This window comes from Manacus candei, unplaced genomic scaffold (assembly GCF_025592945.1).
Source record: "Manacus candei isolate 608988 ecotype Guabito, Panama unplaced genomic scaffold, ASM2559294v1 h1tg000011l, whole genome shotgun sequence".
NCBI lineage: Eukaryota > Metazoa > Chordata > Aves > Passeriformes > Pipridae > Manacus > Manacus candei.
In genome coordinates this window covers 11850510-11872165 of record NW_026138059.1, presented here as the reverse complement: position 1 = coordinate 11872165, position 21656 = coordinate 11850510, and the positions used below count along the sequence as shown (strand labels likewise).

At 33.5% G+C, this 21656-nt stretch overlaps 1 protein-coding gene and 1 long non-coding RNA gene across 6 annotated transcripts in view; one reads left to right on the top strand and one right to left on the bottom strand.

Annotated features, from left to right (window-relative positions):
• CSMD1 (CUB and Sushi multiple domains 1) overlaps positions 1–21656 on the top strand; it is a 1077494-nt gene that overhangs the window by 881715 nt on the left and 174123 nt on the right. For all 5 annotated transcript variants that reach the window (XM_051778075.1, XM_051778073.1, XM_051778072.1 and 2 more), the window contains 6 exons: positions 3372–3498; positions 5343–5545; positions 14154–14345; positions 16434–16572; positions 19313–19500; positions 21370–21564. In XM_051778075.1, the coding sequence (XP_051634035.1) occupies positions 3372–3498; positions 5343–5545; positions 14154–14345; positions 16434–16572; positions 19313–19500; positions 21370–21564 (1044 nt within the window). The remainder of the gene's footprint in view (positions 1–3371; positions 3499–5342; positions 5546–14153; positions 14346–16433; positions 16573–19312; positions 19501–21369; positions 21565–21656) is intronic.
• LOC127466837 (uncharacterized) overlaps positions 19470–21656 on the bottom strand; it is a 31538-nt gene continuing 29351 nt past the window's right edge. The window contains exons 3-4 of the long non-coding RNA XR_007902880.1: positions 20232–20341; positions 19470–19519 (exon numbers count right to left, since the gene is read on the bottom strand). This is a non-coding gene — a long non-coding RNA (uncharacterized LOC127466837). The remainder of the gene's footprint in view (positions 19520–20231; positions 20342–21656) is intronic.

Below are 21656 nucleotides of genomic sequence, written 5' to 3'. Positions count from 1 at the left end.
AGGAATTATTTCAGCATCTCATTCCTATGAAGCTACTTTCTAATTTCGTTCTCACATTAGTGGATTTTTTTATCTGCGTGCTCATGAGTCATTGTTGTCATTCTAGGATACCCCCATCTGTCAGAGCTTCGAGGTAGACCTTTTCTTTAAATATCACGTCTTCAAGTGTCTAAAACTATGTTTCATTACAACCAATATAAATGTTAAATAGAGAATTACTAGGTGAGATGCAGAAAATAACACTGGTATAGCTATTACTCATTGTACCTTTACTAGACAGTTTTCATCCTCCAATTTTTTTTCCAATCCAGCAATTACCAGTGGCTTCTTGAGTTCAATTTTTACTTGATTGTTTTCTCATTCTTAGTTTTCCCATGAGTCTTTCTTTCTATGTGTCTTGTAGTGGTTAGTTTTTGCCTCTACTGCCTGCTGCAGGCAGATCACCAACTCCTTTCAGCACTCACGGCACCAGCAGGATCTTTGCTTGCTGCTTCTCTCCCATTTTGGGTCGTACATTCTCCATTCCAGGATCTGCTTCCTGCTGAACAAGTTCACAGACCTGCAGTCTACAAAAGAGGAAGCTCCCTTCCTTTCAAACAATCAACTTAACCAGAGGCTAAGTGCCGGAAAAACATCAGTGAACAGCATTTCTGCTGTCATAATAGAGGTGTTATTTTTCCCACTTGATTCTAGAATTATATCTGTAAGTTTTTTCCTATATGTATATGAGAGGTCAAAACAACTCTATCCAGTTTTGATTTAAAGACTTTTCCAGGTTCTTTATACATTCATGTCCTCAAGCTCCTCAGTTTAATTGGCTAGCTTCCTTTTCCTCTAAGTTTGCCCTTTTGTAGAGAAAAGCCATAATTAGCCCTACCTTTGCCTATCTCCCCACTTAATTTAAATGAAGTTGTTACTCTAAGGTCATTTTCTGCAACATTTGCTTGTGCCTGTGTTCACTACCAAGTAAGTATTTGAAGCAACTCTCTAAAATACTTCAAGTCTATTAGATGAATAAATCCAACCATCTACCTATTTCCTTTTCTTTGCATGATGATTTGTCTTCTGATCTGTATGTGGGATGTTAAAATCTCAACCATACAATATTTAAAATAATAATAATAATAAAAATAAAAAATTCCCATACTCCAATCTAACCTGGAGAAAGCTAGGTAACCCAGGATGAAGCGAATCTAAAGAAAATTGCCATCTTTGCTCCAGTAGAACATCTTTCATAATCCTTCTCAAAGATATTTTTGCCCAATACGTATGTTTTTCATGCTGACTTTATTTAGTTTGCTGCTTTCCTGTTATGTAATGCCCCTTCCAGTCAGGAATGTCTAGCTGTATTTCCAGTTTTCTTGGTAACAGCATACTTTTAAGCTTCTATATTTCCCTCATGATTGCCACTCTGTCTTTTTCCCTTTCTTTTTTTTTCCTTTATACTTTGATTTGTGCCTGGTGTGACTAGATTTGATTTCTGTATTTTATTTCTAAGCTTTTTGAATCACTTGTACCACAATTTCTTGAGTATCTTATTACATCTCTAAGTGACATTATGTTCCACTATCAAGTTTCTTTTAATATCCTGAGACAGATTTTGGTCTTACTTTCCATCTTTTTAACCAAAAATTATCTTTCTATGTACTTTTATCTCACTACACACATTTTTAATTGCTGTCCTTGATCCTCTTTAAAATCAAATTTTACCATTGCATCAGTTTTATATGACACGTCTTCTTGTTTCTTAGTTTAGAAGTCTTCTGAAACATTAATTAGTTCCCCAAGAAGTCAAATGTTCACTATCCTCTCTTAAAATCTTCTAAGTGACTCTTTCTCAATAGTCTTTTGCAAACAGTCTGTTATCATCATTAAATTATAGGGGTTTTTTACTGTTCTGTGTGCAGGAAAACTTGTCACGAATATCCCTGGAAACTCCGTTAAGCATCTGCAGATTATTTCATGCTTTTTTTCCCTCACTTCAGAGTATTTATAAAATCTGTTCTTCCATTAGTTTTATCTTATCACAGTTTGATCTTTTCCTACTCTGATTTGAATGACTCATTTTTCTTCCTTTTTCTGAAGTTGTCATGAGCTTCCAAACATCAGTTTCTTTCTTAGGCATATTTTCATAACATCCTCCTCTTTGTGGAGATTTTTTTTTTCTTTTTGTCTTGTGTTTTAGATCAGCATTTGATATTTGCTGTTCTTTTCAGTTACATATTCTTCATTGTCTTTACTACCATTTCAGTCTCACTAAAAAATCAAGCCTATTCATAGACATATTCTACATATTTTACACAGTCATTTTAGTGATACACTGCTGTATTGGTCTTAACACTCATTTTAATTTTTTTCCTATGTTCTAAACCTTAAAGAAGAAAACCAGTGAATTCTGGTAATTCCTTCTCTAGAAGATTATAGGACTTGTTTGAATATTAGTCACTTCTATTAGTTATAATATAGTTGTTTATATAGTATATTCTTGGAGGTGGTGATTTTACGGTGTGCTTATTCTGCATATTTTAGGAATACGACATGTATAAGTAGGAATTAAAGTAAATCACTTAACTGAAGAGTCACTGATCCTTTTTGGTTCATTGGCATGTGGCTGTTACATGGTTTCTTTTCATCAGAGGTGTCTTTATACTGGCCAGACAACAGCATGATGCTCTAAGCAAGCAACATAAGAATAATTTGCTTCAGGATGCTTAGCACTGCTATTCATCTCTCCAAAAAGATAGCATTGATAAAATTCTTTTAAAACAGACATGGCATACTATCAAGTCATAGCTTTCTAATTTATTCTTTCACTTTGCAAACATATGGCATTTAAATTTTTAAATACTAAAGGAGATTGCTAGGCAATACCTAACTGCTTTATGATCTAATTAAACTTGAAGTTATACGGAAGTAACTTGAAAAACATTAAACTATAAACATTTTGACATTAGAACAACAGAGAAAGCTATTTTAATTACAAAATTCCATGTTGTAAAGTTGAATTCAAACATTCAGTGTTACTTAAAAAAGGCAAACATTAGATGAGGTATTTCTGAAACATTTTTGCTATCTTGCTGATGTGAAAATTGTACTTTTGTAGTCTCAATTCATATTGAACTACTCTGGTAAGTTTAGTAACATAATCACAGAAGTATGCTTTATTCCTTTATAACAAGGTAGGAATGAGATCATTATATGTGCATTTTTAACTTATATACATGTCCTAGTTTGCGTCTGTGTGTACTTCTTCAGAGTACACAAGTCATTCTGTTAACTTTTTAGAAAACACAGAGTAGTGGAATGGGCAGAAAATGGAAGTGCAAATTAATATGGTCTTGTTACAAATAAATGTAATCCTTATTTTGTAGCTGAGTGTGGTGGTCGAATTCATGCTGCTACATCAGGACGCATTTTGTCCCCTGGTTACCCAGCGCCATATGACAACAATCTTCATTGCACTTGGATTATTGAAGCAGATCCAGGAAAGACAATAAGGTACATGTTTAATTTCAGTATTTATTGTTGACTTCAGTATTTTATAAATTTTAATCTATGCCTTACATTCTCACATTTTTATACACAAGCTGCTGATTTTCACTGGGGAGGGAGGCATCATGTTGGTTTACCACGGTTGCTTACCTATTCAGGTGTAAAGTCCCAGGATATAGGACATGACAATCAACCTAGGAATTTGCCCAAATTCTTACTCAAGATGTGTTTTGAGTATCACGTAGCCCAAAAGTTGTCTTCTTTTACACCAGAACAACATGAGATTCCACGAACACCAGAATAAGTTACAGTGTTAGTCAGTAGTATTAAACAGCTCACATAGGGGTGAACAAGAACCTCCAGAACCTGCATAATAAGAAAATCCACATTGATTGCAGGTAGGAAAATGGAGGTGCATTCCCTCATCCTCTCCACAAGATAGCTCCCCCAGCACAGCAAGACCATCAATGCCAGAGCAAAGCACAGAGCTGTCATTTGAATTAACATATTGCCAAACTCACCAAAATAAAGAGATAAGCAGTGAAGCCAACAAACTCCATGACCTGCACAGGAACTTGACATTCAATTACTACCACAGCTATAGCACTCTTAATACAAAACTGATATTATCTCAGTCCTCACACTGGGCTCTGAAAAGGTCTGCAGTGAGTTGACACTGACTGGATACCAGCTGCCCACCAAGCCACTCTATCACTGCCCTTCTCAGCAGGATGGGATAGGGAGAAAATAACATGAAAAAACCCCTTGTGAATCAAAATAAAGTCAGTTTAATAAAGCAAAAACAAATGCTGTGCTTGCATGGGAGTAAAGGAAAACAAAGTATTTATTTTCTACTTCCTGTCAGTAGGTGATGGCCAACCACTTCTCAGGAAGTAGGGTGTCGGTATGTGTTGCTCTGGAAGACAAACATTATAATCAAAGAGTCACAGAATATTCTGATTTGGAAAGGACCCACATGCAGAGCAATATAAGTAAATGGCAAGCTATTCACTGGGAGGTTTTTTTCCTTTTTTCTTTTTTTTTGTAATGCTGTTTCACTAAGCCAAATATTGAATTCACTGTATCACAGGTCATTTCAAAGCATCCTTTTCATTTAAATCACAATTTTCAAATTAATGATTTCCAGTTAATGACAAATGAGATGAAGAAATGTCAACACACAACTATTTGAAACAAATGAAAAAAGAAGTTTTGATATTTACCTATTAGATTTCTTCAGTGTTAAAAATGTAAGCAGTCAGGACTTGAATTCAATGCAAATATTTTGACTAATTACATAACATTCCTAAACACTTTTATAAATATAATTCTTCATCTGGAGATAATAGAGATTATTCTAATACAATTTTATGTTATATGATTTTTAGCAAAGACAAAATATATGAGCATTTTCTCTCTTTGTATAGGAAAGAAAATGCCATGCTAACAAAGCTTCTTGTGCTATGTGTTCTACTGTAGCTACTGGGGTTTTTTTAATTGCATATAATTCAAGCAAATGAACGTTCTCATTTAAATAAAAATAGTGAAATCATAGTTCTTATACCTTTAAATATTTATCCTAAAAATAAGTTAATTTATGGACTTAAAAATTAAGTCTTAAGGACTTATGCCCTAGTGGCGTTTTCTGTAATTCAGATATTTTTTGAACAGAATTGTATCTCTTACAAAATCAGCTCATTCAACAGAAGAATTGGATAACTCTGCAGGACCACGAGCTCTTCTTCAGTCCTACACAGCGTCTTGAAACTACAGTTTGGGAATGATTGCTTGCAGTTTTGTGTAATTGTGTTTAATAAATAATGTACAGTGCTCTTACTTTCTCTTTGCAGTCTGCATTTTATTGTTTTTGATACTGAGGTCGCTCATGACATCTTGAAGGTGTGGGATGGGCCTGTTGAGAGTAGCATACTTCTGAAAGAATGGAGTGGCTCAGCTCTTCCAGAGGATATTCACAGCACTTTCAATTCATTAACATTACAATTTGACAGTGATTTCTTCATCAGCAAATCAGGCTTCTCGATTCAGTTTTCAAGTACGTAAATATTTTTTTTCATCTCAAATACAATAAGTACATAAATTATTTATATATGTTATTCCTATATATATTAACTATTTCTCATCTTCCAGCTTCCTCAGTCTTTAGAAGAAAAGAGATTATATTATTTTAATTATTTTATATATTTTTGCAAATAACTACAACTAGGGAGAATTTTTGGATTTGCTTTGAATGTTTATGTTTTCTTATTCCTTGTTTTGCCAGTAACCACATGCCTAGCATTATCTAATTAGCATTATTTAATAAGTCAATACATGTCTGTGCATACAGAATTTTCTTCTGTGCAAATAGTTTTAAATGTTCCTACCAGTGCTACTTAATAATATATTATTACATATTTATTCCTTAAATTAGTTGGATTCTTTTTCTCAAAACATTGTTTGCGTGGATGCATTGGATGCATCATTTTTATTACCTTAAACTCTTTGTCTAAATGATTAAACAAAGCATAAAATACACCTTACCATTGATGCCTTAAGATCCTTTTAGTTTTTTTATTTTTCTAATTTTTATAAGCTTTATAAGTAGTTATATAGTAGAAGTAGATATTAGAAGTAGCTGTATTATATCTCACCCTTTAGCACAGTAGTTTACACATTCCTCAACCCATATTACCCCATTCCATGCTCCCCATATCAATATCCTCTGAATTCCATTAGAAAATGTTTAGTCTCTTGTCAAAGTAGGCCTATTTTGTTTAGAGAACACTTGTACCTTGGCCTAAACCACAAAAGTACAGTCAAGAACTGTGCTGTGTGCACTCTGTACCCTGAAGAAGATGAAGATGATGAAGAGGTGGTCTCAAAAAGCCCCTAGCCCCAATTCCCAGGGGGCGGGATGAGGGAGGATCAGGGCAAAAGCCACGAGGTGGAAACATCTGGGATTGGACAGACAGTATTATAAACTGTAACAACTGTACACGGGGGGGATGCAAGCGTCATGTACTCTTTATGCCTAGGCACAAATTAAAATCCTTTCCTTATCTCACCTCCAAAACTAATTTACCTTGGAGTTTTTTTCTCCCTGAATTTTCTTTAGATATCATATTGAAATACACTTAAATATTACTATTAAACTAATCAAATTTATCTTCAGGTAGAAAGGGAAAGCTCCTCTATACAGAGAGAAGCTATGATAAATATTGCACAAGTGATCAATATTGTAAAACTGAGTAAGTGAAGTTTTTCTATGGTATTCTGACTGAAATGTTAAAGACTGAGGGTAGGACTGCAGGGAGACAATATCATTGTCTTTAACTCAGTTGTTGCATCCTTATATGTCTATGTATAATGTATGTGAGTGTATTTCTGCTCAGGACATAGGAAAATTATGAATTAATAAAATTGTTGAGAGTAGAAGAATTATTCTCCATAGACACATAGTCATTCAGAAGTAAAGGGTTCTAATAAGTGGTCAGTCATTATTATTTGCATGAAAATATAAACTTTGGGGTTTTCCTAGCCTCTGAATAATGCATTTTACATTTATCTGTTTAATTCATTTTGCATGATTTTTCTGAATGCTGTACCCACTCCCACAACAACAGACTCTTTCACTAGCCCTAAAATCCTAGTTAAAAATATGGAAAATGAATTAAAGATGAAGAGCAGACTAAATGTTTCCAAAATTTCTGAAAAATGTGCAGTATAATATGCTGCTTTTCATGGTTTTTTTTTTGAAAAAAGAGATAAATTTTACATTTGTGGAAATAAAGGGATTTTTTTTCCTCTATTAGGATTAGCGAACACACTTAAGGTTGAATTGTATGAAAATAATTATAAGTTTATGCACAGGTTTTGGTAGGATAGAAATATTTAAGCAGTTATATTTGTCAACATGTTCCTTAACCTTCAGTGATACTAATAGTAAGTAGAAGACAATTTAATACTTTGAGAGTGAAGAACCAATTTTGCCATCTTGATGTAATACCACTGAGTTATTAAGCTGGGAATTGCAGAATATGTCTTACTGGAATTAGTTGGAATTAGTGATGAAGAGCTGAATACTTCAACTCAGGTAAAGGGAAAATAAAATTTTGTTCACTCTACTTGACAAGTGGAATGTGTTATTAATTTTTTAATTGTAAGGAGTAAAAAATAAGATTTAAGGAATATATGGAAGTAAATGTTTAATTATTTCATCAAAAAATCAGAGCTTAGTTTATTTAGTCTCCTCGAGGCAATGAGCAGACCACTGTGGCCTTGATCTGTAAAGGATTTAAAGTAATTAATCTATGGTTAAGTGAGGATCTTTGCATGCTTTAGTATTTATCATGTTTTCAAACTGTAGGGCAGTTTAGAGCAAAGTCGCACAGAATATTGACATTTCAGTACTTCAGTAGTTTGTAACTCAACACATAAGAGATTCCTAAGTTTCTTAAAATTTTTCTCCTGGCAATGGCAGACGGCGTAGACATTTTATTACAAGTTTTAGGAAGGTAACTGATGAAGTTCTGGTTCTTTGTGTCACTTGAAGAATTTTCAAGTGTTGTATCTATTAATGACTATATTTTCTTTATTTGTTAAAGACAATTGAAGAAGTAAACTTCAGGTGCAGTATTGCACAGGATTGGAAAACTTGCAATAATGCAGCTTCTGTATTGGATTATGCAGTTGGAACAAATGTGTACATCCTTTTGGGATGATGCAAAGGATATACACTTGAGAGCATCAGGTCAAATGAACAACTTAAACACAAAACATTAAAGTGCTAATCTTCAGCTAGAGAATTTGTTTCATTGTGCTGACTACTCTATATTTTGCACTCTAAAATGTCTTTACTGCAACTACCTAAAAAAAAGTGAAAGGATAGTGTGAAGTAGATCAGAAAATATCACCTATAAACTACTTATTGTTGATTGTAAATGTAATTAGAGATATTTTAATGCAAAAAAATATAATTGGCTGTTTCAAAATGTTTGAACATGGTTTAAAGTGCCCTGTCTTGCCCACTCAGCTCAACATGTAGTGTACAAGGACATGAACTGACAAGAGTGATTATGTTAATTGTAATCAGTCTAATGCTTTTCATTAAAACTTAATTATCATTTAGTCGTGCATAAAAGGACAAAAAAATGGAGGTCACTGTAAAAAACTGACCTTTACTCTGGGAGTTAAATACATTTAAGCTATGTGTTACAAGCCAGGGATGTCAACCAACTCTTTCTGGTGTTGATACAAACAGGAAAAACAAGAAGGGTATGGGCAGATTTGATATTTGACTTCTTTATTGCAAGAAACAAAGTTACTGGAAGCAAAAAATTGCTGCATAAGTTAACCATAAAAAAAATGTTTTCTAACCTAGCTTAATTCTGTCCTATGTATCTAAGGTAAATGGGATAAATGTCCATCTGAGGTTACATTTTTCTTTTTATCAGCTACAGGTCTAAATATACTCACATACGCTAATTTTCAAACTTCTGGAAATTTAAGGGTAGGTTTTTAACAGGTGTCTTCCTTTGAGATACCGTAAGATATCCTGGCTAGTCTCCATCTACCACTGCAGAAGGTCACACAGCCATAAGTCTTTGCTCCCGTCTTCCAGTCTTGTGTTGATATCTTGGATATTATAAGGCATCTTGAACAAGACTAGTGTTGAAGCAGATCAATCTCACCCTGAGTGTTTAATCATCCTCTGCTCTAGACTTCTGAAAACCCATCCATACTAGTGGATGCTCCATTGTTTTTATTGACTCAAAGTTTATTTTATTTAGAGTTTTTTATCTCTAACCATATAAGTTTTTTACTTGATATTTAGCAAAAAAAATAGAAGTGACAGATGATAGGAACAGCACTAGCGGTTTCTAGTCATATCGTCATTCTTACAGGCTCTGATAGCCTTAGTTAAACAATACCTAATATTAGTTCTACACTTACAGTCTAACCTTTTTTCTTCAGCTAAATGATGCATTTATAGTCCCTCAGTTGGTTTTATAGATTTTAGTCCTTAAGACCAATAATACGTCAAAAGATTATTAACATTCTTAAAATGAAACAAAGACAACAACCATTTTTGCAGATGCCTTGCTTTTCTAGAGTCAAAACCAACTGTGATAATTTTCTATACCTACCTCTCTTAGCTATGGTATCCAGTAAGAATGCACTATTAACAATGTATCTAGCAATCTATCTCTTCTTTCATATGAAGAAAAATGTTAACTTCTTTAGCTAATATAGAACAACCAGCAAATCATTAACAAAGTAGCAAAAAGTTTTTTCTCAATTTATTTTAATATTTCTATTTTACTAGAAGAACTTGAGACATTCATTTCACTAAAAGAGAATATACAAAACAAAGGCATTTGTATAGTTGTTTTAGTCTGATTTTTGTTTTTCTGTTGTTTTTCTTCTCTGAGTATTTTTAAATGTTGCTCTTGAAGTCAATGTAGATATAAGCAACAACAACTAAAGATGCCTGACTAAATTTTTAACTTAACAATTATGATAGTAAAAAACAAACAACTTACACCAACCAGTTAATTAGAATAATTATTTGGAAATTATTCTGTCGGATGTTGACATATTTGTTGACAATTTACTTCCTCTGGCAAAAGTTTAACCACTAGCGGTTGTTAGTAGCTAATGACACTGGTCTTAATCTGACAAATCTGTTTAAGCAATGATGACTGCTTTTGTTTGGTTCTGTAATTCCATTTGATCATTTATTTGTCTAGAGCAACTCTCACAGTAACTGTGTCACCTATCTTAAACTGTTTCTTGAAAATTCTTTTTTTAGTTCTAAGATATCTTTTAATCACTTACCTAATGACCTGAGCATTTAAATAGTATAAGTATTTCCGTGACAGAATCTTCATTACTGGAATTCATTGTGCAGTTGTTCCAGATTGGTTCACAATTAAATTATTGGGAAAAGGGGATTAGCACAAAAGTATACTTTAAAAGAAATTTACACATGCATAATCAAATATCTGCCTTACTAACTAAATAAATTTTGAGTTCAATGAAAATGAAGTCCAGGAAGACATCCCTTGTTAAAATTAAAATAAAAGGACACAAGATGCAGGAATTCAAGATTCCCTTTTAAAGTCTGTAACTTAATAATTTCACAGTTCAGTTTCTCTCTTGCTGTCTGTGATGTTATAAATGTTGCATTGCATGCTTACAATAACACAGTAATGAAACTCTGTCAATGCATTCCTATCCATCATCTAATCTATGGCCCGGGGAAGACATCCTCAGCCTCATAGAGGGTAATAGGTTTTCATTTGGTTGCTGTGGAACTAAGCAAAAATGAATCTTGCAGATTACTTTGATGGTTAGCTCTAAACTTGTGAGCTTCTGTACTTCAGACTTTATGAAAGGGGCTGCACTGGCATTTGGATTTCCTTTTTCTTTACATTCTTGGACAATACAGGACATTTAAATAGGTGATTGATGTTAATTTGGACAGTTCTTAGTCTGTACATTTGGACATGTTATGTGAGTTCCTTTCTAGAGAACAAATGTTACTCTTTCACATTTGGAAATGTTTGTTAGTCTGAAATCACTGTAAATCCTATGTACAATGTCTCAACTTTGATAAACAAAAATCTTTCTCAAACCTCTTATTATTATGCAAGCATAATGCATTAAACAGGAAAAACTTGTGCAAATTTACAAGCCTAGCTCCTAAAAAGTCTGTAGTATTTCTTTAACCATGTGTACTAGAAAAAAATAGCGTCTGCTACACAACACTACAGCAAATGTATCACATGATTGTTACAAGAGACATAGTGAAAATGATATGGATGAAGATGATGTTTTTCTTCCCTGGAGGTACAATAGAATACAGGCTAACAAAATTACTTAGAACAATAGTAAAAAGATAAAGTAGACAAAACTCTAACATATTGCTCACAAATCTACAGACACACAAAATATACAGTGTCATAGTCTCAAAAACAGTCTCCTATTTATTTTCCATGAAGTTTTAAATCAACTTTGAAAGTATAATTTGGCGACCAAATCCAAAATAAGATCTAAAATGGGATTGTGAAAGATTAATTAATTAGAAACGGGGAGTCTTGACACAGTGGTTGTCTACATATGGAGGTCTGAAATCTCCTTAGCAATCTGTGGTTTTCCCAGCTGTCTGTTCTTCTGGCACCTACCTCTAGTTCCATGTTTTATATACACAGAAGTTTGTTCCTCTCTGAGTAGATGAGACAGTAAGAGAGAGGAAATCTGTGCAGAGAATTACTCTATAACTCACTGAATATCATGTAGCTTAAGGCTTAGAGAACATATGCAAGAGCTGAGAAGCAACAATTTAGTTCTTTTCCACCTTAATGGCATTCAAATCTCCTCCCCTTTCTATGCCATTTTAGGCACTTATTTTTTCTCAGTCATTTCTTAAGAGTCTAACTTTGTAATTTGGTTTGATTTAGCATCCTTAGGTCTAAAATGTAGTTACTGCTTTCCTTGGTTTACAGTGTATATATTTTACTTATCAACTGTTATAAAAGAAGAGTGGTGGCATAAAAGTAGTGATTTTTAATTTCTGGATTTCTTATCAATGCATTTAACCTCTATACCTGTTAGATATTTGCACAATACCAAATGAAGCAATATCAGACTTGTAATTTTCGTGCAGTTACAAAACGTCTTGGGATTCTTGAGAAGTAAAACAACTTGGAAAGGAGGCAAGTTGAGAAGCTGACAGTCTGTCTAAATGTTCACTTTACTAAATGACACATCCATGCTTAAATGTCTGGTGTTCTGTTTAATTAGGATCAAGTGTATTTGGCATAACAAAGAAGTTATTAAAATAACTTCTAAGGCTCCAAGACCAAAAGTGTAAAGAGAATTTCAATGTTTATTAAATATCTGTGATAATTTTTAAAATTTAGAACTTTATACATAAGAAATGGAGATTAACAGTGAAATTAATATTAGAAGGCATCAGTGCTTTTTAATTAGTGCATATGTGACGCAGTCAAAATGAGCAAAATGTTGTTTGCTGAGATATTATATCGCATAACTTTTTAAGGAGAAAATGAATCTATTCCAAGATATGTTGAAAAAAAAGAGAATAATTAATGACAGAGATAGGCTTGGGTTCATTTACTTGAAAGAATTGCAACTGCTTAACAGATATGCACTGGAGCAATCCATTTTTTAGAGCAGTTGATATCTATCAAATAAAGAAAAACTTCCCTGAGGTGATGACCATGCTTTCATTCCCCTGTGGCCAAATACAATTTAGTAAACTGCACTACTTTGGGATGTCAGGTAAATTGTCAGAATGGTGCATGGGGAATGCTTATACAGTACTCATTACTAGTGACAGCTGTTGCTGTAATTCCTGGATTGATGCTTACAAATTCTGGTGGAAAAAAGTTCAACACAGTTAAAAAACCTGCCATATCTTTTACCTCATTTACATATAGGAATCATCCGAAACTACTAGATCTACTGTTTTGGAATGGAAACATGGCCAAAAGATTAAGAATAATACAGTGTTAAACAAAGTTTCTTTGTTTCTAGTGTGTTAATTATAATAATAACTGAAGAATTCTTATATAGAGATGTTTTACAGTTTTTATGATTTATCTAAAAGACCCCCTATTTGTTAAAACATGCATAAAACCATGGTTGTTTCTTATTTGACACTTTTTTTTTAGAAAGCAAAATCCATATCCTAATACAGAAGACTGATTGTAGGTGAGATATTTTGCCAAGATTCAGTTTAAGTGAACTATAAAAAAGTTGTTTCTTCCCCTGAAATGAAAAATTCAGGGCTATATAAACTACTATTTGATTCAACCAGATTGGTAAATATAGCATTTGCATGCTGCAGGATAATAGGAGCATAAAAAATATTTTTATTATGATACTTACCCTATTGCTCAAAAGGCATCAAATCTGTTTTCATAACCAGAATATTAAAGTGAGAAAATGCTCTTTTGATGCATTAACTGGACAAAATCAAGCCATATTTTATACTAAAAATACTGGCAGGCAGTCAAAATAATCACGATGTCTCTCAGTGGGCAGATTCTTGTAAAAATAAAGAAACAAAATGCCTTCCTGTATTCATCATCATCATGACTAGGCTTCGCAAACAAAGATTTGGGGAGGACTCTGCACACATTTGCTACAAGTGCGCTTTGGCTGAAAAGGTCAATATGAGATAGACAAGTCTGGTTGCAAAGGACTCCTTAGGTGGTATCAGCAAGACATGTCTTTTCTCCTCGAGAGTGATCCTGATTGCTTTCTCAAAAGCATCAGCAGGGTTATAGACGGTATGTCTTCAGACCTCCCGATTGGAGGCCAGAGTAGACCAGTTATGGTGATCAATATGGCCAAGGCTGAGATGTTGTTTCAGGGAGTCCTTGTATCTTCTCTTTGGGACTCCTCTCTTGCGGCAGCCGGTGGCAAGTTCACCATAAAGCAAGATCTTAGGGATGCGTGGTCCTTCATCCTTGAGACGTGTCCTGCCCAACGCAGCTGTGTTACTTCCTGAATTAACCAAAGAGTAAATAATGTTGTCTGTGGTTGGAATGCTAATGTGAAAATGTTGTGCATTTAATTATGGATGGTAAGTATCTACACCTTACAGCTTTTATTTCATCATTGTCTTACAGCTTCCATTGCATCAACTTGTAACGATCCTGGGACACCACAGAATGGCACTAGATATGGAGACAGCAGAGAACCTGGAGACACTACCACCTTTCAATGTGACCCTGGCTATCAACTTCAGGGACAGGCAAAAATTACATGTGTGCAACTGAATAACCGATTCTTCTGGCAACCTGATCCTCCTACATGCATAGGTAATAAGATAAGATGTTAGTATCTATTTAAGATTAATACAGATTGGATTTCTTGTTCAACTACTAGGCACATGGTCCTCATGCTGGAGTGATGATCTCTGCAGAGCTGTTATTTGGTACTTGTGGATAATGTCAACCTCATTCTCTAGATTAATGCTATCTTTAGCTGTGATTTTCTTACTCTATTTTATCCTTAAACTTCGCACAAGTTTGAAATTGACCAAGTTTAATAGAAATAAACAGAAGTTAGGATTTGGATTAAAAAATAAAATTCTTGTTGCAATGTTCTCATTAGAATGGTCTTCTATGTAATACTTCAGTTATATAAATTGCAATCCATTATTAATTCTGAAAAATTTCTGAGTTATCCTATAGATTAAATTGTCATCCTGTGCAATCCCTTGGATGTTGCATGTTCATTGGGAAAAGTAGATGCAGAGAAGAGGATACAAGTGACAGTGCTATTGAAAGAAATTAGATATATTTCCATAGCACTAGGAGAGAGTGGGAGATCTTGGTTCCATAGATCTAGATGGTATAAAAGTTTCTCTTTGGTTCTGGTCAGTAGACTCATAAATACAGGCTTGGAAGTCTTGCTGAAATGTATTTTAAGGTCAACAGTGTAGCTCTTCTAAGATTAATCAACATTTTTGGAACTTTATCTGCTAGGCATAGTAATTTGTTAAATTCTTGTTATTTTGTTGTGTACTGATTTATAATTAAATGAAGACTTATTTTAACAATCCTAAAAAACAAACACAAAAGCACTGGAATAAACATAATGTTTTTTCTTTCTGCCAGCGATTTGGAGAGGTACTTTCCAAAACAGCAAATCCTCAAGCAATTGCAGTCTCTCTGTTTCTCTAAAGATAAAATATTGTGAAGGATTCAGGACAATGCAGGATAGTTTCTCTGAGACCATATCATGTAGCATAATTGGAGTAGTATATAATCTGAATATTGTTTTCTGGATACCTTGTGTGCAATGTACAAATAGCAGTATGAAAATGCTTGCTAAGTCTACTGGGATCATTCAAAAATTAAAAATAATTAAATAAAAAAATAAAATAAAATATATCTGGTACCTATCTGATCTAGAAGATTCATATTTTTACTTTAAATACCAAATATAACCTCTCTGTGGTTCTCTACAGTCTAGTAAAAAAAACCCAAACAAACAACAAAACCTAGCAAAGTAAACACAAAAGAAAGAAGGAAATAAGATAGAAAGAAAAAGAGGATCCTTTTGTGCAAAACATATATACATAATTATTATTTCCGCATACTCAAGGTCACTTTGAAGGGGAAAGAAGATTAAAGTAATCTTTACTGTTGGCATGACAATAGTAGAAACCTTAAGAGTTCTGTAAAGCTCTTATGTAATTTTAAAATTTTCATAAGTCCTTATTTCAGTATGCTGATTTATAAGTGAAATGGACTGAAAACTCCCCACCACATTCTTTAAAATGTTTAATGTAGGTTCCAAATCCTTAGTACCAACTGTTTTGTGTTGTAAATATGTTTCTCTGAGTCTGCTTGACTTGGTAATGTAGATGCAGTCTGTGTTGACTAATGTACTTTTTTATTAGACTTCTACATGATTATCATCTCAGAGAGTTGGATTCCTTATCTGTTTAAAAGCCACATTCAATTTATGGTCACTAAATAAATGTATTTGATTTTTGATTTGGGTAGTATCTTTATTGAGTGAATCAAACTGTTTTGAGCTACATCCATGATCAAAAGAAACTGGATCCTGAGTCCTACTATTGAGTTTTTCCAGTTCTTAAAGTACTTCCAGTACATAAGAAATTTTCAGCTTGAAAGAGGTAGGATTAAATAATAGCAAAAATATAGATGACAGCCTATTTAACTTCATATTTTTATTCCTTTTGAAAGAACTTCTCCTATTTTGCTTTTGAATATAAACTGCGATCAGGAAAATAGCAAAACTGGAAGTGGGAAAGCTCTGAGTTTTGTAAAAATATTATTAGTTTCGGTAAATGTAGAAGTCAGTTTACTCCTATTTAACAGCTAATGTGTGCTTGTGAATTTAACGTGACCATATTTCTTTTTACATTGTGACAGCTGCATGTGGAGGAAACCTGACAGGCCCAGCAGGAGTTATTTTATCACCTAACTATCCACAGCCTTATCCTCCTGGGAAAGAATGTGACTGGAGAATAAAAGTAAACCCTGACTTTGTCATTGCCTTGATATTCAAAAGGTAACATTTCTCCATGAATGCCTCTGTTTTAAAGAGTTTTAAATGTCACATCTAAAAATGGCCTTATTTATAATTTCTTAAAGCTTCTAATTATATTCTCTGGCTAAGTTCTGGAGCATACATCTAATATGTACTATATCATTGTTTCCAAACAATGTAAAATAAAAAAAGTATAGTTAAATGGTACTTTTGCTACCATTTATAAAAATTTAATAAAAATCTTTGAAAAAGAATGTCAATCTGTAGAAATGCTAAATTTATGCTATCGTGCCTAATAGTAGAGACTTAAACTGTAGCAGAAACTCTATCTGTAAGTCATTCTTAAAGGTTTTTAGAAATACAGACTAAATATACTTTGCCCGAAGAGCATAGATCAGGAAAAAAAAAAGTTCTGCTAAGTCAAGAAATAAAAGACATTGAGATAATATTGTATTATAATTATAAAGGAGTTTTATTTATTCAGTGTTCCATAATCAACCTATATGTGTTGCATAGATTTTTACCACAAATTTGAAGTTCAGGGATATAGTCATATTAATGTGTTCAGTTTATAATTTCCACTTGAATCAGTCCTATATAATCACCTTGCTTGCTATATCTATGGATGCAAATGCAAATTTTTTCATTTTCTGATACTCTGTCTTAAGCATGATTTTAAAACTAAGAATGGCAACATTGCTGTTGACTTCAGTGGAATGGTGATCAATTGTGATTCTTTTAAAAAGAGATGGTGGCATGTTCAGAATTTTGCTGTGTAATATTTGCACCTTTTCTTTGAAACAAAAACAAAATACCAAAACATCAACAACCAAACAACACCTAAACAAAAAAATAATCCAGTTTCTTTCATTTTTGGATTTCAGTTTCTAAAAACTATTGATCGACACAAAATTATAGAACCAAAGAATAAGGTACTTGAAATTATATAATAAGGAATATGATAATTCTGTTCGTCAGGTATTTGATCAAATAGAATTAAGGGATGAGAATAGTACTCCACTAATTACACTCTTGAAGATGTCACATGATAGGTGTGGTAAACAGCATATTTCTGTGGATTGTCTAAATAATCAGCTCAAATGCTCCATTTCAAATAAGATGAAAGAAATTTGCAGTTACACAGTATTCAGATTTGTGAATTCTATTTTAAGGACTACAGATATGAGCAGTATAATGAAATTTGCCGTTTATGCTATACTTCCAATAAATTTACTGAATAATTGCAGCCCAGTAATACACACACTTTCCAGTAGCTGCAGTTAGATTAACAGTTTCCGTGGTCTTCTCTTATACCCTTCTTGTAAATAACAATAGCATTGGCCAGCTTCCAGACAGCAGGGACCTCCCCAGACTCCCAAGATCTTTGCAGATGACCAAGAGCAGTAATCATTCTTTGACATCTGCAAAATCTACTTTCTTAACACACCAATTTCTGTTTATTTTACCCAAACTTTTTCATTCCTAGGCAATATGCTACACCTCAACACTGTGCTATTCTAAAGGAACTGGCTTTAAGGAGACAGCAGTGCCTGCATAGGATGAGAATGTGGACTGAGAATGCAATATGCTTTGTAAAATGTGTGTTTGCTACAGAAAGATTAAAAATCATTGCTCTATACAATTTGCTTTGCCTTGGTTGGGGACTTTAGTATTCTATTCCTTTCAACTCTTCTAACTCTCAACTGAAAATTATCTGTCTTAGCAAAATTTTCAAAACTTTTTTCTGGCTTCTCTTACCTCTTGAAAATAGGGCATAAAATATCATTCATTATATGAAGCCATTTCTGTTTGACATTACAGAGATGTTTTCTGCTGATTTCTTAGGTAAAGATATTATTCCTTTTGTCTTACATAATTTGTAAAGATTTGCATCTAACAGTATTAATTGATGTAATAGAAAGAAAAATTGCTGATCATCACACTTGGGAAAAAGAATTTTTTATATTGTTTTACAAAGATAGATAGACAAAAATCCACTCACCTGACTGAGTCCCTGCCTTGCCTGTTTTTAATGTAGTTTTACTTTTCTTATGTTTTCTTCAATGTTCCTTATATATCCTTTTATCTAGCTCTGTATATGTTTCTCATATAAATGCTTTATATTTATCTTTGTGTTGTCTCGGAACTCATCTCAATTACAATCCTCTGAAAGACATTCCATTCATACTATTTTCATAATTATTTTGTAAAACATATAGATGTCATCAAATATAGCATAATATAGATGGTTTAGTGAGAATAATGTTAATTCACATTAATTTATCATAATTGTCTGGTATAATTTGTGTAAGAACAAATGCAAGTTCCAGGATAGTGGTCTATTTATGTGAAAGCATCTTGTTTCTAAAATGGTAAACTTATGTTTGTAATAAAGGGATTTAATATCATCCAGTTTAGCCTGCTAAAAGCTGGACTTTTAACTTAAGCTGGTTACCTGGATCATTCCTCTGAGCACTGGTAAGAGGCAACCTCTCCAAAGCAGGTGATTCTGTTACCTTAAGTATTTAAGATAGGTAGGAGGATATGCATGAGTGATTTTGGGAAGCTGAATATGTTCCAATCAGTGGTAAAAAGAACTGCATTGAAAGATAGTAAATTTTCACTGTGAATCATATTTAAATAAGCATTTATTTCTGGAGAAGAAAATGTGTTAGGCAGAAGACTGGCAGCCACAGTCATAGTAATGTTTAACTCATTAAAAAGAAATGAAGACTTAATTCTCTTTTCCCTTTATTTTCAGTTTCAATATGGAACCCAGTTATGATTTTCTACATATTTATGAAGGAGAAGATTCCAACAGTCCTCTAATTGGCAGTTTTCAAGGCTCGCATGCTCCTGAAAGAATAGAGAGCAGTGGCAACAGTCTGTTTCTGGCTTTTCGCAGCGATGCTTCTGTTGGAATGTCAGGATTTGCCATTGATTATAAAGGTACTGTTCTCACCATAAGCTATGAAAACATGAACAGAAAAGAATGTTATTTAGTATTTATTGAGACTCAAATCCATTTACTTCTATATGTACTCACACAGAACTACCAAATACCTTGATATATTGATGTAAGTTTTAAAAATCTTCTGTTAATATATGAAGGAAAACAGAAATCCTATTTCATGAAATGTCTTTCACATCACTTATGCATGTTTTCATCTTGCAGAAAACAAAAATAAGTAGAAGATGTACATCAAAATTAACATTTGGAAAATAGTTTTAGAATAATGGAATTGTCTTACTCAAGTAGACTACCTGACTGCTCCTTTCTTCTCAATACACACCAATACACTTTCCTTCCCACTTTGTTTTGAATTTGCAAATGCTTTTTTGAGTAAATACTACCGGACAGTATTTGCATTTTTTTGCGGGGGTGCCTATTACTAGGCAGAGATTGGGTTACACTGCCTATTTATTAAAGCCAGACACTCATTGAAAATGCCAGTTTTTTCTGATCACAGATGTTGTCCCTGGCCTGATTATAATCTTTGCTGAGATTTATCAACTGTTTTTCAGCAGCAAAGGTGCTGCCTCAGCTTCTTATTCTTGACAATGGAAGCAAGCCATATTAATGTACATGTTACAAATGAAGGAGCAAAAAGATCTAAGGAATATAAAATAATATACCTATAAAAGAGAAGGGAGTGAAAAATAACTAGAAAATCATTTACATATTTAGTCTTCATCAGTTGTCCAGCATCATGCATTATTCTCCATGTTGTCATGGTTCTTTTTCACAAAGTAATTGTCATATTGCCATAGATAAAGTCTTAGACTGTTCCTGTCAAAACAAAATATCAAAAAAATGGGAAAACTATTTGTTCCAGGAAGTCTGTAAGACCTACAAGGAAAGAGAGTGGAAAGTTGAGCAGGAGACAAAGACATAAAGATGCCCACTGAAAATGTGCATACACATTCTCACTGTATGTCTATTTTTTGTTCTCAGCGTATGTGTGGCTTTATGCAACTGGAAGTAAAACGAAATTATAATTAAATAAAAGATATAAGAACAGAACACTATATTAAAAAAAGTTATTGTACTCAATGGACCGTGTGTTTGTGCCTAATAATTAAATATTTTTCTTAAGTACATTATTCAATATTTTATATAGAATTTTTAAAATGATTGAATGGTTGGGTTGGAAGGTACTTAAAGATCATCTAGTTCCAACCCCCCTGCCATGGGAAGGGACACCTTGCACTAGACCAGGTTGCTCAAAGCCCCATCCAACCTGGTCTCACTTCCAGTGAGGAGACATCCAAAACTTCTGTGGGCAATCTGTTCCAGTGCCTCACTACTTTATGCTGATGGATTACTTCCTTATTCTAATCTAAACCTTTCTTTCAGTTTGAAGCCAGCCCCCTTTTTCCTATCACTACATGCCCTTGTTGTCTTCTCCATGTCCTGGGTAACCAGGGGGACCCAATTCTTTCTGGAGAGGACCCATATTTTCCCTACTCTTCCTTTTGTCACCAATGTGCATATAGAAGTGGTGAATTCCAGAAGTGACCATTTTTCTTCTACAATACTAAACTTTATTGGAGTCATTCAGCTTTCGGAGGGTTCCACTAACAAACAGTAGGAAGAAAATGCTTTTGTTTAGATCCTCTCATTACCATTTCCTTGGCCAGATAACCAATTTTATGAAAACATCCATTATCTTGTAATAAGCATACAGAAACACGAATAATATATTAATAAACTGTTTAAAAACTTAAACTGATTGGAAAAAAACCATTATTGTTCCTTTTTTTTTTTAAAATTTAAATTGAAAGTGTATCTAGATTTACTGTAATTCATTTTAACAGAAAAACCACGGGAAGCTTGTTTTGATCCTGGAAACATCATGAATGGGACAAGAATTGGAGCAGACTTTAAGCTTGGTTCAACTATTACTTATCAGTGTGATTCTGGATATAAAATTATTGATCCTTCAACTATAACATGTGTAATTGGCGCAGATGGAAAGCCAGCATGGAACAGAGCATTGCCATCTTGTAATGGTATGTATTGTTTTCTTACCATTTCCCTTGTCCCCTTGGTGAATTCAATTTCTCAGACACTGAGGCTGTTTGGACTATTTCTACATATATAA